A 15,342-nucleotide genomic window follows, 5' to 3' on the forward strand; every position below is an offset into this window, starting at 1 on the left:
GTCAAACTCGACGAAATTAGTTGTTCGTCGGAAACTTATGACACAGCACTTAGGAATGCTTAGAACCATCATATTCCGAGTACACCAGCCATTGAAGATTTCAAGAAGGTTCTGTAGTTAATAGCAGTCAATGAGGACTCGAACAACTACATACATTTTAAGGTCATCGGCAAACAACAGCAGCACTCCTCCATGTCGCAAAATAAGGGTTACATCGTGAAAAGCGAGAATAGCAATGGTCCAAGGGTGCTACCTTGTGGAACTCCAGAAAGGTTCGAGAAATAGTCGGATGAATTATTTCCAATATTGACCGACATTTGGTGTCCAACCAGATAAGATCGGAGCCAGGTGCATAAAGCAAATGAACAGCCCATTTTTTTCTAGTTTTGCAAGCAGCAGGTCATGGTTAACTTTGTCAAAAGCAGATTTGAGATCGGTGCAAACGGCATCTATTTAAAAAAATTTACTCATGTTCTCCATGCAAAACGAAGTAAAACTGACAAGATTCGTTTCCACAGAGCGAAAGAAACCATGCTGATACGGGCTGATGTAGTTTATGTAGGAAGCGAACATTCTATCGTTCATCAGGGACTCGAACACTCCACTCCGAGTGATGTAATGCCACGGTAGTTTCTCTCATCTCGTTTGTCGCCTTTCTTGAAAACTGGGAACATAGTAGAGCATTTCCACTGCACTTGAAATTTCCTCTGCTGGTTGAATAGAAGACAAAGTGGCGCAGCTAAAATATCGGAGAATTTTTTTAGCACGGCCGATGGAAGAACGCTAGGTCCAGGAGAAAATGATGTTTTGGTCTGATGTATCGCTGACAGTACCATTTGAACGTCTACTTGAAAGACATCCACATCCACTACATTGCTAGGTACTCCACTTACAGCTCTATCAATGTCAACCTGAGAAGGCGAAAGGCCCGAGAATACACTTGAGAAGTGTTTAGCGAAAAGGGTGCATTTACTCTCAGTATTCAGCGCAATGTCGTTATCGAGAAAAACACTTGATGGCAGTCCAGATTCCTTCCTTTTAGAATTCACGAAAGACCAAAACTTCTTGGGGTGTCGTCGGAGATTTTGTTGCTTGAGATGAACATAGTGTTTGTAACGGAGTTTATTATAGCACCAAAAATCATTGCTGGCGATGTTGAAGTTCCGTTTAGTGAAGGCACACCGTCGAGAGGTATAATCGCGAAGAGCTCTAGCGCGCACTCTTTTCAGGTTCCGCAAAAGAGCATTAGTCCACGGTGGTTTCCTCGGAGGCTTTCGCTTCGGTACAACGATTGAAACGCAGTCACGTAGCAGACAGTTGAAGCGGTCTACAGCTGATTCGATGTCCAGGCGATCTAAAACATTCCAGTCAATACGGGACAAGCATTGTCGGAGCTGTTGAAAATCGGTTTGGCTGAGTCCAAAAAAAGCAATCCCATCAACTAGTTAGTGGTTAGCAGGTGTAGTTACAGACAAAAGCGGATCAGGAACAAATATTCGTGGTGAGAGAGAGACCAGACAAGTCCTGGTTGATTGAAGTCTCCAAGCAGAAGAACCACATCCGATGATAAGGCCAAAGCGGAGGCAAATTCAGTAGCACCAAGGTGGAGTTGTATTACACTGCAATCATGTCGTCGGTCGGGAGGAATGTACGAGGCGCCGATGAAAACGTTGCGACTAGAGAGACTTATTTTGGCCCAAACAGTCTCAATTGAATTGAATTGTCCTACGGCGATCTGGCAGGAAACAAGTTTATTGGAAACAGCAACTAGAACACTACCACCACGTATGCGAGAGCTATTGGATATACTTCGGTCCACTCTATAAACAGTGAAATTGTCACCGAAAAGTTGGAGTGAGTTTATTCTCCCATCAAGCCAGGTTTCGGTGAACACATAAACATCATACTCGCCGTCAAGCACAGCCAGATAAACGTCGTCCAATTTGGTAGAAAGTCCTCTAGTCCTCTTTGATAATATACTCGTAGACTCCTAGAGGGAGCGGTGTCCATGACAGAAGTCGAAACTGAGCTGAAAAGCGGAGAATTTTCAGGCAGCGACAGATCATTTACGTAATTATACTTGCCTGGTGAAGAAGATCGGAAGTCACCGACCACAGGACCGGGACGACGACGATGGCGGGTAGCAGTGGATGGCACGACTGGGTCGGGAGGCTCAGGGACTTCCTCAGTACTTGTTATAGGGTGTCCCGGATCCAAAGTTGCAGTAACTGCCGATAGTATGCTTGATTCCGATGCAGGAGCACTGACAATACGGTCGAATGGTATGGAGCAGCTGGAAGCCGGAAAAGCATCAGGTACCGAAAGTAAATAATTTTGAGAATACTCGCCTGAGGTTGGAGTGCGGAAACCCCCTACGCCACCTCCGACCACACGACCGGGATGATGATGAATGGTGCTGCATAGCTCGAATGAGTTGTTTGGGGTGGGGGGGGGTTGTGTAGGAGGAATCCACAATACTAGTCGAAGGTTGTCCCGGACCAGCAACAGTAGATTGTATGTTTTTTTTTTTCAAAATCCAGGACTAGTTTTTTGAGAAATCAACAAACACTCTTAACCGGATTCCTCTGGGCCAAGACGATGGTTCGAGCGCCATTTCCCTGAGATTAGGATCCAATCCGATATTGTAGAACACGAAAGTTAAGGTGGTCACATCTCTGCCTTTGGGAACAAGGCGAACCACCTCCGCAGCGCCCGAAATATTTAAACAGCGAGAAACTACTTTCTGCACGTCAGTAATTAGCGGATTCAATCCCGTCATGTACAGCCACAATGTATCCGGTTTGGCGGCTTGCATAATAGACGGTACGGAAAGTTGAAATTCGCTGAGATCGATAGTTTTCGTTCCACTCACAGCAGCAGTACATTCATCCAGTCTACGGTCATCTCGGCGGCGTTTAATACCAAGCCTCGGCCATGCCGACGGCGAGGAAACAGAAACTGATTTGAACGGTCTAATTGATTGGCCAGTAAAATTATCTATTTTCTGGCTCAATTTTTCAACCACTGAGAACAAATCCTGCATTTGTTTCGGTATTTTGGTTGGCTCTTTGAGTTCTCCGCAAGATATGCGCGAATAGAACGGCCGTTTAATTCGGTTCTGCAGGGAGGACAAATAAACATTGCCTTCCCTGATGCGAATGCCTCTTTGATGGAGCGAGAATTAAAACCACAGCACAAAACGCACGCAAACGTACCAATTGTGTTTGACCCATTAGTGTACAAAAACAAGCTCAAGAATGTCAGAATGATAAATGCTCGAAGCAAAAAATGCGATAAAATAGCCAATCTGCACTGCACTTTGGAATCAAAATTGATTACTTTTAGATGAATACCAAGTACTGTGATGGTTGGAATTTATTTTACCAATTCTGCTGATATTATTCTAATCTCTACTCAGCCAAACGTTCCCGATGACGTCCAGATTGTAGAAACTATTTGCAAAATGCTTTCAAGCACACTGCATCACGTCTTCATCATCGCAGATTTGCAAACATAAATTGAAAATTCATATTCTATGAATATGAAATTGAAAAGTGCTTGCTAGATTTTTCTTCTCACGATGGAGCAAGAAATCAGAAGAAAGACTTACCCGGCACACAAGAAACTCGGTAAAGCTGCAGGATCACCACAAGGCTACTGTAATTTCATGCAGCTTAGAGCATCATTCATCGCCACCAGTAATCCTGCCCATTAATTGTCGTCATCTGCTTCTTCACACCTTTGCTCTGGACGCTTAGTGGTGACCAGCAGCAGTCACAAACCTTTTGCAACACAGACAAGCCACACTATTTGATAGCACATTTGATGGCTTCCTGCTATCAAGCTCAACTAAAATAGCACATAAACACAAATGCAATAAAAGATCATATCGATGATGGAAAATAGCTACATCCCACATCCAATGCACCACGGCCGTTACGTTCAAGGTGGATCAAGTAGCGTTCGCCATGATAAGCACAGCCTTCGTTGTTTGTAGCCCCGTTTAATTAAAATGTGATTCTGTGTCACAAACGAAACATAGACATAGCATAGCCGATATGTCTATTTTTGTTTTACCATGATGGATGTTTATCCTGATGAAAGATGTACGAAGCAGACATTAGCCTTAGCTCGTTAAAAATGAAGGTTTCGTGAAAGAAATATGATGATACGTGATATGGCTCACGAGGAGCCATGCTGTGATAGAGCAACTTTTCACATTTTCACCTGGCATAAATAAGGCGAGTTTCTCCAATATTATATTCTGAAGGCAGTCAAATTTGCATAAAATCAAATGATTTACCTGGGGAAGTCATATGCGAACACGAAATTTTTGGAATCCTTCCACCGCCAGCATAGTCTTGTTTTGTATCCGTGCGTCCTGTACTGAGGAAGGAGTCACTTAAATGACATTATTCGATTATTTTTTCATACCACATGTCTTAGTGCTACATAAACATCAAACTGTTGCTAAATGCATCTTCTATACACTCGTACGAGGAATCACTTCAGATCAACTTACAGACTGTAGGATATTGCTGGTGCTCAATCTTCTAAACGGTTCACCATTGCTAGTACGAGCCTGTCTCATTCCCATTGGCATCCATATATGTGTAGGGAAGAAGGATTTAAATGACATTCCAGAGTATTTTTTATGTTCTATTCAAAATATGTGTTTCGTACAGTTAGACTACCTACAAAATAATTAGTTTAAATCCTATCGATCTTTTGTGTAAAATAAATAGACTCAAATGAGTTTAAAATCTATTCAAATTATGTGTAGGCAATGAGTTTGCTAACATAATGGACAAAGACATACTCTACAATAAGATAAATCATAATGATGCAAGGCAGTGGCGTAGCCACGGGGGTGGTTTTGGACATAACCCCCCCCCAGAGACAAAATTTTTAGAAGGAATTTTTTTTTCAAAGAAAAAAATGTTCTGAAAACCTTCCCCAGACCAATTTTCTGGCTACGCCACTGATGCAAGGTGCAATGTTGGGAAACAATCATATTCTCAAATCTCATGCGTGACCGGAATTATGGCCCAGAGAATCCTTCATAATTCGCCTCGTATTTAGCATCATCCCATGATTTTTACGTGCTCTACGTTGATTGAGATTTGAGTATGTTTCTACCAAAACTTGTGAGATGCTAAGGTTATCACATAAGCTTGGATTGTATAAATCAATAAAATGTAATATTTAATAGAATAATTCCAATTATTTACACTTTTATGCAATTCATATGAAATTTTGAATTGAAGACCGATATTTGAGTTTAAATTGGTCAAACCAAGAACCTCAAAGGGAACAACATGAACCGTCCTCCCTTACTGCGGTATGCAATTCAATGAAAGAAGTAGGTGCTCATCGAAGATTAGAGTAACTACAGTTTTTCAATTGCACTCAGACTGCTCTCTGTAGCTAACAGGTTACTGGTTTTATTTTCCTTTCTAGGAGTAGTGCCTATCCGGGTGGGGGAGAGCAGTGGTATCGAATTGAACTGAATTGAATTAGAGATAAGTCTCAAGTAGAATAGCTTTGAAATAAATTTTGGAATTTAGTTCTCTAGCTTTGGGGACATGATTCAGGTCACTAAAGTGGCAGAAGGAGGAATATCCTTACATACATATTTAGCGGTACATTATTATGTGACATCTAGTCGCTAACTTGACTGTCATTACCCCGAATGGGGACAGAGGAAGCTCCAATTCCATTCCGTATTATGCCGCTTTTTACTTTAGAAATTGTGGAGCAAATAATCTTTAGTGTCTCACAGAGTTTTGAGGAATCAATATTTTGTTCGAAAGCAATAATTACGAATTGTATGTATTTGTAGAAAGAGAAGTGTCTTAACGTATGATTTTATTCCGCTTTTGCTTTAAGTTTCAGCTTAAGCAGCCATACCCCGTTCGGGGTAATTTCCATTGAAGTAGTGATATCGGAGTGCATTACACAATTCTCGTAGTGCGGTTCCATCTCCTATCGCCGCCGGTGAAAAGTTTTCCCATGAATTTCAAGTTGTAATTAAATTATTCCCATTCACCTCTTTTGCTGCTCCACGGGCGAGGGCAGTAGGTACCTACTTAAAAACAAGCTTATTTTTACACATTGCAGAAGTTGGTTTGCTTCCTGTCTGTGGGAGAAGTTTCCTCCACCGAAACCGTGGATTTGCTTCATTTTTCCCACTTGGAAATTTTTCAACTTCCGAACGAATCAACCAATCCTCTTCCCAGAAAACTTAGCACAGCTAAGCCAATTTTCAATGTCTAAAATGCCGTGAAATAGGGTCAATGTTAGAAAAGGGATTGCTCCAATTGCAACCAGTAAAAAAGTGTCGCTCGACTGCGGAATCCCACCAGCCTGTGTGGGAAAAGCGTCACGTGACGACCAGCGACTAAAAGCTATTTGCATTTCTTATTCGACACGGAGCGATTCGTGACAGGTCCGGGCCGGGTCCCGCTTGATCAGTTTCCCATAGCGAAAGTAAACTCTCGACGACAACTGGCGTAATCGGTGGGCGGTGGTTGGCCGTGCGAAAGGGTGGACTACTAATGTAATAGTAACTAACTGGTATTTGTACGCTAGTGGACAGTGAGAGCAGGAGGAACTTTCTTTTGCTTCAACATTCTTTTCTGCCCGACAAGTTCAACTAGGAATGGGTTGGCCAGTGAGTGAAACTTTGTTCGCCATTTTAATGGATGTTTTTAAGATCTTTTGCCGATTAACTATTCCGCCGCCTTAATCCGATTACGGACAAAGTTTTACAACTCCAGGAGGGCACGAAAGATTTAAACATGCAGACGATGCTTATGCATTGGATAAGCTGGACACGGTGAAACCTAGTGGCAAGTGGGGATTTGATTTTATTTCAAGTGTGTATGTGTGTATGTGAGAAAAATTCACTAATTTTAAATATAAATAAATGCGAATAACCTTTGCAACTATCATACATTCCTTACTTTCCAGATACATAAAGTAAGGCGGGATAATGTGCCCCCTGACCAGGGAATCAATATTCGAGCAACGCCTAACAATATACTCTTTGTCATCAACACAGTTTGTTACTGACAAACCCAGCTAGCGACAAACCTTTACCAGAACCCAAACACAATATGACAAGAATCATTTACCTTGCATGCTCTGATATTTCCCAAAATACGATGCTAATTTTGTAATCATTGTTTGATTCTGGAACATTTTCATAACAGCAGAAACTATGACAGCATAAAACCGAAATTTTCTCTAGAAATAATGCAAATTAACGGGATGAAAAGTTAGCAACAAGATTGTCTTCGTTTTGTTGCTGACAAAATTTTTCGGATCTTTGTCATTATTATCTCCGACAAAAACAAAGCTTTGTCGTTGGCTCTCTTTTGTCGCTTGTTTCGCATGAGCATTCCAAAAAAATTGATTCCCTGCCCCTGACCAAACCGCTCCTGTGTAATTTTTGGAAAATTATAACTAGCTAAGGCTAAAAATCATTTGGTACCTTCTTTTAAATATTTATAAGACCATAATACTATTTTCTTAATTTTTTTAATCAGTTCATTTATTTGATAGGCTCAGTCGTATGTAACACTTTGCGGAGCCGCAATTCTCAAGTATGATATTTTTTACAATGTATATCATCTTATCCTAACAGTTAGTTGAGAGGGGACATATACCATAATACACGTGGCGACTCATGGTTAAAAATTACTTAATACAGGACGGACGGGTTAGGGATTTGGGTTTAGGTTATTTTAGCTGCTCATCCAGGCTTTTGACGGTGAAAACAATTTTGCATGGCGTCGTGCTCGATTTTGGCATAAGTCATCGTGCGAATGAAACCTCGACTTAAATCTTCACTTCTGAACCACGCTCGCGCAGAAACTTCAGAAACTTTGGAAAATAGCCACCGTCCAAATTCATTGTATGATTAACTCATTTGTCAATTTTGAAGAGTACTCTGATGGACTAATAAGAAAAACTCGTTATTTGAGATTTGTCTATCATAAACTCCACCTTCCAGTGCGCCCATCTTTGCTAGCGAGTCCGCCTTCTCATTGCCATAGATTAGGCAATGGGATGGACCACATAAATAGGTAATCTGGAATGATCTTTCGACCGAATCACGCATCTGCTCTCTTATAGATGTAAGAAAGTAAGATACGTGTTTAACTAGTTTCATCGAGTGCCGCGACCATCATACTATGTGAACGTGGAAGTATTTTTGTATTGCATAATGAAAATAATAGCAAAATTAAACAAGTTACAGATTTGTTGTAACTTTTAAAAACATTATGGAGCGATGCTGGTACATATCTTCTTTTTTATATTACTGGCACTACATCCCCTATTGAACATTGCCGCCTCGCAGCTAAGCACTTCTACAGCTATTAACTGCGAGATTTATAAACCAAGTTACCAAGTGATTAGCGAGGCGCAGAAAAAAATAGAGCAGAACGATATGCGGAGGTTCTATAAGTCTGTCAATGGCGTGCGGAGAAAGACAGCGCCATCTCCCGTCATGTGCAACGACCAACAAGGGAATTTGCTGACAGAGAAAACCGAAGTGGCTGCCAGGTGGAAGCAACACTTCTAGACTTTGTTGAATAGTGGAAATGACGGTGCATCGGTGAGCAGAATAAATATTAGCGATGGACAAGCTGTGGAGTCGCCTACACTAGATGAGGCTAAAAAGCTGTTGAAGAGCTAAAAAAATAAGGCTGCGGGGAGGATCAGCTCCCGGCTGAACTTCACAAACATGACAGTGAGCGGCTTTATGAAGTTCTGCACTATGTTATGTCGAGAATATGGGAAGACGAGGAAATGCCTGCTAGCTGGTTGGACGGCCTCATTTGCCCTCTCTTCAATAAAGGGCACAGACTGGAGTGCGCCAATTACCGTGGAATAACCCTCCATAATTCGGCGTACAGTGGGCCCTCCTTAGCCGTGCGGTAAGACGCGCAGCTACAAAGCAAGACCATGCTGAGGGTGGCTGGGTTCGATTCCCGGAGCCGGTCTAGGCAATTTTCGGATTGGAAATTGTCTCGACTTCCCTGGGCATAAAAGTATCATCGTGCTAGCCTCATCCCAAGCAACACCTCTTGTTTCTCAGTGAGTAACAACAACTGTGGTGTGACTTACTAAAGGTCTGACTTATGCATAAAGCGTCGTATTTGGAACTCCTTTGTGATACAAAAAGCGCAAGAGGTGGAGCCTATTTGCAACATCTTGCGGATACAATGAAAATAAAAACACAAAAACCAACCGGGAATCGAACCATGGACCTTGAGATTTGCAACCATCTACTATAACCATCACACCAACAATTCTATTTGGAAATTCTGCTACAAGTGCACTACATAAACAACAAACTCATTTGTAACTTCATTGTACCTTGTACGGAACATGCAGGGGACTGTCAAAAATAAAATACTGATCAGCTGAGCTCAAAGTGTTTTGCAACATATCAGAAACAATGTCGTAACAGCAATAAACCGAAGTGTTATTAATTCTGCAACTTATCTGTTTTGTTTCTGATATGAAACACATCGAATTTTAAACCACCCAAGAAATCAGATGGGTAGAATATTGCGACGCCACTTAAACGGAAATGAAACATTGTGATTTTCTAAAACTGGGAAGGGGCTTTAATGTGACTCGATGTATTGCCAGTGTCTTCAATGCAATTTATTAGGAACAAACACCTATTTTAAAGATGTTGCGCGTGCTGCTTGGGATGATATACGAATGCAAAAATGGTAGCCTGGCTTAGAAACCTCGCGGTTAATAACTGTGGAAGTGCTCTATGAACACTAAGCTGCGAGGCGGCTCTGTCCCAGTGTGGGGATGTAATGCCAATAAGAAGAAGAAGAATTCGGCGTACAAAATAATGTCCCGTATTCTGTTCAACAGATTGAGACCGCTTGAAATCCTTGATAAATTCCGGGAGTACAACTTGCAGACACATCATCTGTTTATTGAATTCAAGGCGGCGTATGGGGCAGCAGGGACTATGTCCAAGGGCTTGACGACCCCTCCCCACTGCGAGTTAGGGGACCTGCCTAGGATGTGGTGGGGTTTGACAGTGGGCGCTGTTAAACTTCTACAAAAAGCTGCATGTATCCGTAAGCAGGTCCTATCAAAGCGACCGTGCGCCGCTCAAAGCACACTAGCCCAACCCAGTGGCATCGACAACGGCAACGTCAACGGACACGAGCGGAAATCGAGATATACAACGAATCTAGGGCTGACAGTTGTGTCATTCCACTCCTTGAGTAAAGCCGGGTGACACCGTCTTGAAATGGCGGGTGGGCTAATGCCACAGCTGCCTTCCGTCCCGTAAAACCGTGGCAGGCCTTGGGGCACGCCGTCCCAATCCAGCCGTCTGGCTTAACCAACCAGATGGGAGTAGGACCAGTTGATTCCTTCCTGGCTTACGCCGATCCGGCTCTGAACACCGAGGTGTCAACCCCGCATGGCCTCACTGCATCTGCAAAGATAACCATGGGATCAAGAAGGCGACTATTCCAGTTGGGTTCGAGGGCAGCCCTAAGGGGACCCAACAAACATGAATAAAGCTAAATTAAACAAACAAGCATCGAAGTGAACCCTTCGCAAGGAGAGGTTTGGACAGATCTCCACCCAAAGCATCGGGTGCGAGCGATATGGAGCTGAACTAGACGAGTTGCGAAGTAGTCGTCGTGCAGAGCGATGATGGTACGTCAATAGTCGGCAAGCAGCAGCACAATGCAGTGGAGATAGGGTCGAGTGGCATCCTGCCGAGCTTGACCGTCGTCATTGTGCAACTCGATGACATTATCGACTTCACCAATGAACGGGGCAATATGTCGAGGGAGCTGAAGCTGAAATTGCTTAAGCTTCGCAATTTGGTTCTTGCTGCCAAGCAAGAACAGGAAGTTCTTGCGGCCAGGCTGGAAGGCTGTGGTAAAGCGGAGAAGAGTACACAGACTGCTCCCTTCTCCTTCCATAGTACCACAACCATGGCACAGGAGGCGTTAGATTTTGCCCTCAGCGACAGAGTGGTAGAGAGGAGAACAGATAAGCGAGCCAGGGACTCGCCTGGCATCAAGCGCTTTAAACAGAACGCAAAAAGGCGTCGGGAGAGCGCAAATCAGAAGAGCGGGCCCACGGAAGTTGCAAACGTGGGAGAACGGCGTAAGAAGAAAGCGAGGACGAAACGAGACAGTCGGCCACCGGAGGAGGGAAGCCAACCCGACCAAGACAACCTGCGGTCGGACGGTCCCTGGCAAACGGTAGTAAATAAACCGAAGGTGAAAGCGGCAATCACGCGCCCGGCGAGAGCCAGACAGAAGGGTGAAGCACTTCTCATTAAAACAGAGAAAGAGCGCTACGCCGACGTGCTCAAGGCGATGCGCAGCGCCGAGAAACTGGCGGACCTTGGTAAAGAGGTTCGTAGCATAAGGCGGACGAGAGCGGCCCTAGCAACACACATGTTGTATAGGTGTTAATGTAACTCATATACGACCGAATTCGGTCATATATGAGTTGCTGGAACCAAAACGATCTGAATTGTGCTGCTCGGGGGGCGAGATGATCCTTGTCTTAAGGAAGGGCTCACAGGCGAACGGTACCTCATATGGAGCGCTAGCCCAGGAAGTCCTAGGCGAGAGCGTAGAAGTGAGGGCTCTACACGACGAAGTGACTCTCCAATGCAAGCAGCTGGACGAGGTCACGACATCGGAAGAGATCGCCTCGGCCATCAAGGACCAAGGTGGAGTGGTGGTAGCAAATGCGTCCATCCGTCTGCGAAGAGGACCGCAGGGGACGCAGATTGCCACGGTGAAGTTACCGGCCATCGACGCTAACAAGGTGATCAAAGATGGTAAGCTGAAAGTTGGCTGGTCAGTATGTCCAGTCAGCCTCTACCAACCACCGGTAGTCGACAAGTGCTTCCGCTGCCTCGAACCGGGACACAAATCGTGGGCGTGCAAAGGGCCGGATAGGAGTAACCTATGTAGGCGATGCGGCGAAGAGGGCCATAAGGCGCACACGTGCGAGAAAGCACCATCGTGTACGCTATGCGCGAACAGGAAGCAGGAACATAACCACGCAATGGGTGGACCTGCGTGCCCGTTGAGTGGTTATACGAGGAAGCCGTGCAAGTAACGCAGCTCAACCTCAACCATTGTGCGGCCGCCCAGCAGTTGCTGTGGCAGTCGGTAGTAGAAGCGAGAACGGACGTCGCTATCTTGTCGGACCCGTACCGCATCCCCGCGGATAATGGGAACTGGGTAGCGGATAGATCCAAATCAGCGGCGATTTGTACGACGGGAAGATACCCGATCCAGGAAGTGCTGAACACAAGAGCGGAGGGTACTGTTATAGCGAAAATAAATGGAGTGTACTACTGCAGCTGCTACGCCCCACCAAGGTGGCCGATAGAACAATTCACCGAGATGGTCGATCGGCTAACATCAGACCTAGTGGGTGGCAAGCCAGTAGTAATTTCAGGAGACTTCAATGCGTGGGCGATAGAGTGGGGAAGTCGCTTTACTAACCGGAGAGGGCAAACGCTGCTAGAGGCTTTCGCCAAGCTGGATGTCGTGCTGTGCAACGAAGGCTCCAAAAGTACCTTCCAGCGAAACGGAGTGGAATCGATAATAGAAGTAACGTTCTGCAGTCCAAGTTAAGTCGGTGATATGCAGTGGATGGTCGACGACGGTTACACCCACAGTGACCATCTAGCTATCCGGTACAGGATAGGCAGCGAGGCAAGAAGAGAAAGCCGGAGAGCTACTCCCACAACCCGGTCGTGGAAGGTCGCCCACTTCGACGGTGGGACCTTCAGTGAAGCTATGGGTCTGGAAGAAAACACGGGAAGTTTAAGCGGCGACGAACTGGTTGCGGTCCTGTCTCGAGCTTGTGACGCGACCATGCCGAGGAAGGTGCGACCACGGAACTGCAGGCCACAGGTATACTGGTGGAGCGATGAAATTGCAGCCCTTCGAGCAGCCTGTCTCCGGGCTAGAAGAAAAACGCAAAGGACACGCTTGGCGGAAGTGAGGGAGGAACGCATTGAGCAATTCAAAGCAGCGAGACTGGCTCTGAACAAGGCCATCAAAGAAAGCAAGAAAGCCTGCTTCGACAGACTGTGCCAGAGCGCCAACTCGAACCCATGGGGAGACGCCTATCGGGTGGTGATGGCCAAAACAAGAGGAGCACTGGCTCCTCCCGAGCGATGTCCAACGAGGCTGAAGACTATAATCGAGGCACTATTCCCGCACCACGGCCCAACCCACTGGCCGCCAGCAGCGAGGGTAGCAAATGATGAAGCGGTGGAGAGGGTGACGGTAGAAGAGATATTGACGGTGGCAAAGTCCCTCGACCCGAGTAAAGCACCTGGTTCGGACGAGATCCCGAATATGGCATTGAAGGCAGCCATAACGACTAACCCGAACATGTTTAGGTTGGCCATGCAGAAGTGTCTGGACGAGAGGACATTCCCGGATATATGGAAGAGACAGCGTTTGGTCCTGTTACCGAAACCTGACAAGCCACCAGGAGACCCCTCAGCGTACAGACCAATCTGTCTTATAGACACGGTAGGGAAGCTACTGGAAAAGTTGATCCTGAACAGACTGTCGCCGTACGTCGAGGAGGTAGGAGGATTATCGAGCGAGCAATTCGGCTTTCGGAGAGGAAGGTCTACTCTGGGTGCCATTAAATCGGTGGTTGACACTGCAAAGGTCGCCATCGAATGCGGAATGCGGAATGCATTCAACAGTGCGTGCTGGATGGAGATCGCGAACTCGTTGCTTCGGCTGGGAGTACCGGTAGGGCTGTATAAGATTCTGGGAAGCTACTTTCAGAATCGATTATTGATCTACGAGACAGACGAAGGCTTGGCTTCCGCCCCCATCACGGCAGGTGTCCCACAGGGATCAATTTTGGGTCCATTGCTGTGGAACGTGATGTACGATGGCGTGCTGCGGTTGAAGCTCCCGCCAGGAGTCAAGTTAGTGGGATTCGCCGAAGACGTAACCATGACCGTGTACGGAGAATCCGTCGAAGAGGTCGAATTGACTGCAGCCTATTCGATCAGCCTAGTGGAGGAATGGTTGCGCAGCAAGAAGCTACAGTTGGCGCATCATAAAACGGAGATGATAGTCGTTAACAATCGGAAATCGGTTCAGGAGGCGACAATTAGAGTCGGCGGCTGCGACATCACCTCCAAGAGATCTCTGAAACAATTGGGGGTGATGCTCGACGATAAGTTGAGCTTTAAAAGTCATGTCGACTACGCCTGCAGCGCGCGTCGACGGCGATAGCGGCACTATCGAGGATGATGGCGAACAACTCTAGGGTGTGCTCCAGCAAGCGCAAGCTGCTGGCAAGCGTGGCGGTTTCAATACTACGATACGGAGGACCAGCTTGGGTGTCAGCGTTGAGCGTAAACTGCAACGTGCGAAAGCTGGAGAGTACTCATAGGCTAATGTGCCTGAGAGTTATCAGCGCATATCGCACCGTATCTCGCGAAGCGGCATGTGTACTCGCGGGCATGATGCCTATCAAACTGGTGGTAGAGGAAGACGAGGAGTGCTACGCCCTCAGGGGCACCGATAACGCTCGAAGGAATATAAAGGCAGCAACGGTAGCCAAATGGCAGAGAGTGGGACAACTCGCCTAAGGGAAGGTGGACCCATCGCTTAGTCCCAAGTGTGTCGGCATGGATTAGCAGACCTCATGGGGAGCTAAACTTTGGCTTGACCCAGTTCTTAACAGGCCATGGATGCTTCAAGTGGTACCTACACAGGTTTGGTCACGCGGCTTCTCCCACCTGTCCGCAATGCCCAGACGTGACAGAAACGGCTGAACACATCCTGTTCACATGTCCTCGGTTCGAAACGGAGAGGAGTGCGATGTTGGGGGCATGCGGAACGGACACCAACACCGATAACATCGTCATAAAAATGTGCCAGAACCCAGAACAGTGGAGAGCGGTTGCAAGAGCGACGTCCAGGATAGCCGACATCCTGCAACGAAGTTGGCGCATAGAGCAGCAACAGGCAGCCGTTACGGATAGCGGACCATGAGTCGTGGAAGTCGTGAATATATATGTCGATAATGGATGGGAACGACAGCGTCGCAACTGTATTCAGCTTGCGGCGAGCGCGTAGCCGCAGAACGTGGCGAAACGGCCGGGTTCGGAGGAGCTCCCGCTTTCGGGGAACTTCTCGTCGGAGTAGGTTAGATCCGCCGTCGGGGACTATCCGAGTCGTTCGCGATCGCGACCGAGGCGGGAGCTAAATGGCTCAATGAATAAGGTGAGAGCTGAAATGGCTCAAGGCAAATGAAACTCGGTTATCG

The 15,342-nt window shown here is 46.1% G+C and overlaps 1 protein-coding gene across 1 annotated transcript; it reads left to right on the top strand.

Annotated features, from left to right (window-relative positions):
• Positions 1-10,395: 10,395 nt before the first annotated feature.
• LOC134210050 (uncharacterized) lies at positions 10,396-12,665 on the top strand. The gene is made up of 4 exons (XM_062686072.1): positions 10,396-10,528; positions 10,723-11,423; positions 11,521-12,099; positions 12,177-12,665. The coding sequence occupies exons 1-4, from the start codon at positions 10,396-10,398 to the stop codon at positions 12,663-12,665; spliced, it is 1,902 nt and encodes a 633-aa protein (XP_062542056.1).
• Positions 12,666-15,342: the final 2,677 nt, after the last annotated feature.

Source organism: Armigeres subalbatus, chromosome 2, assembly GCF_024139115.2.
Source record: "Armigeres subalbatus isolate Guangzhou_Male chromosome 2, GZ_Asu_2, whole genome shotgun sequence".
Classification (NCBI taxonomy): domain Eukaryota; kingdom Metazoa; phylum Arthropoda; class Insecta; order Diptera; family Culicidae; genus Armigeres; species Armigeres subalbatus.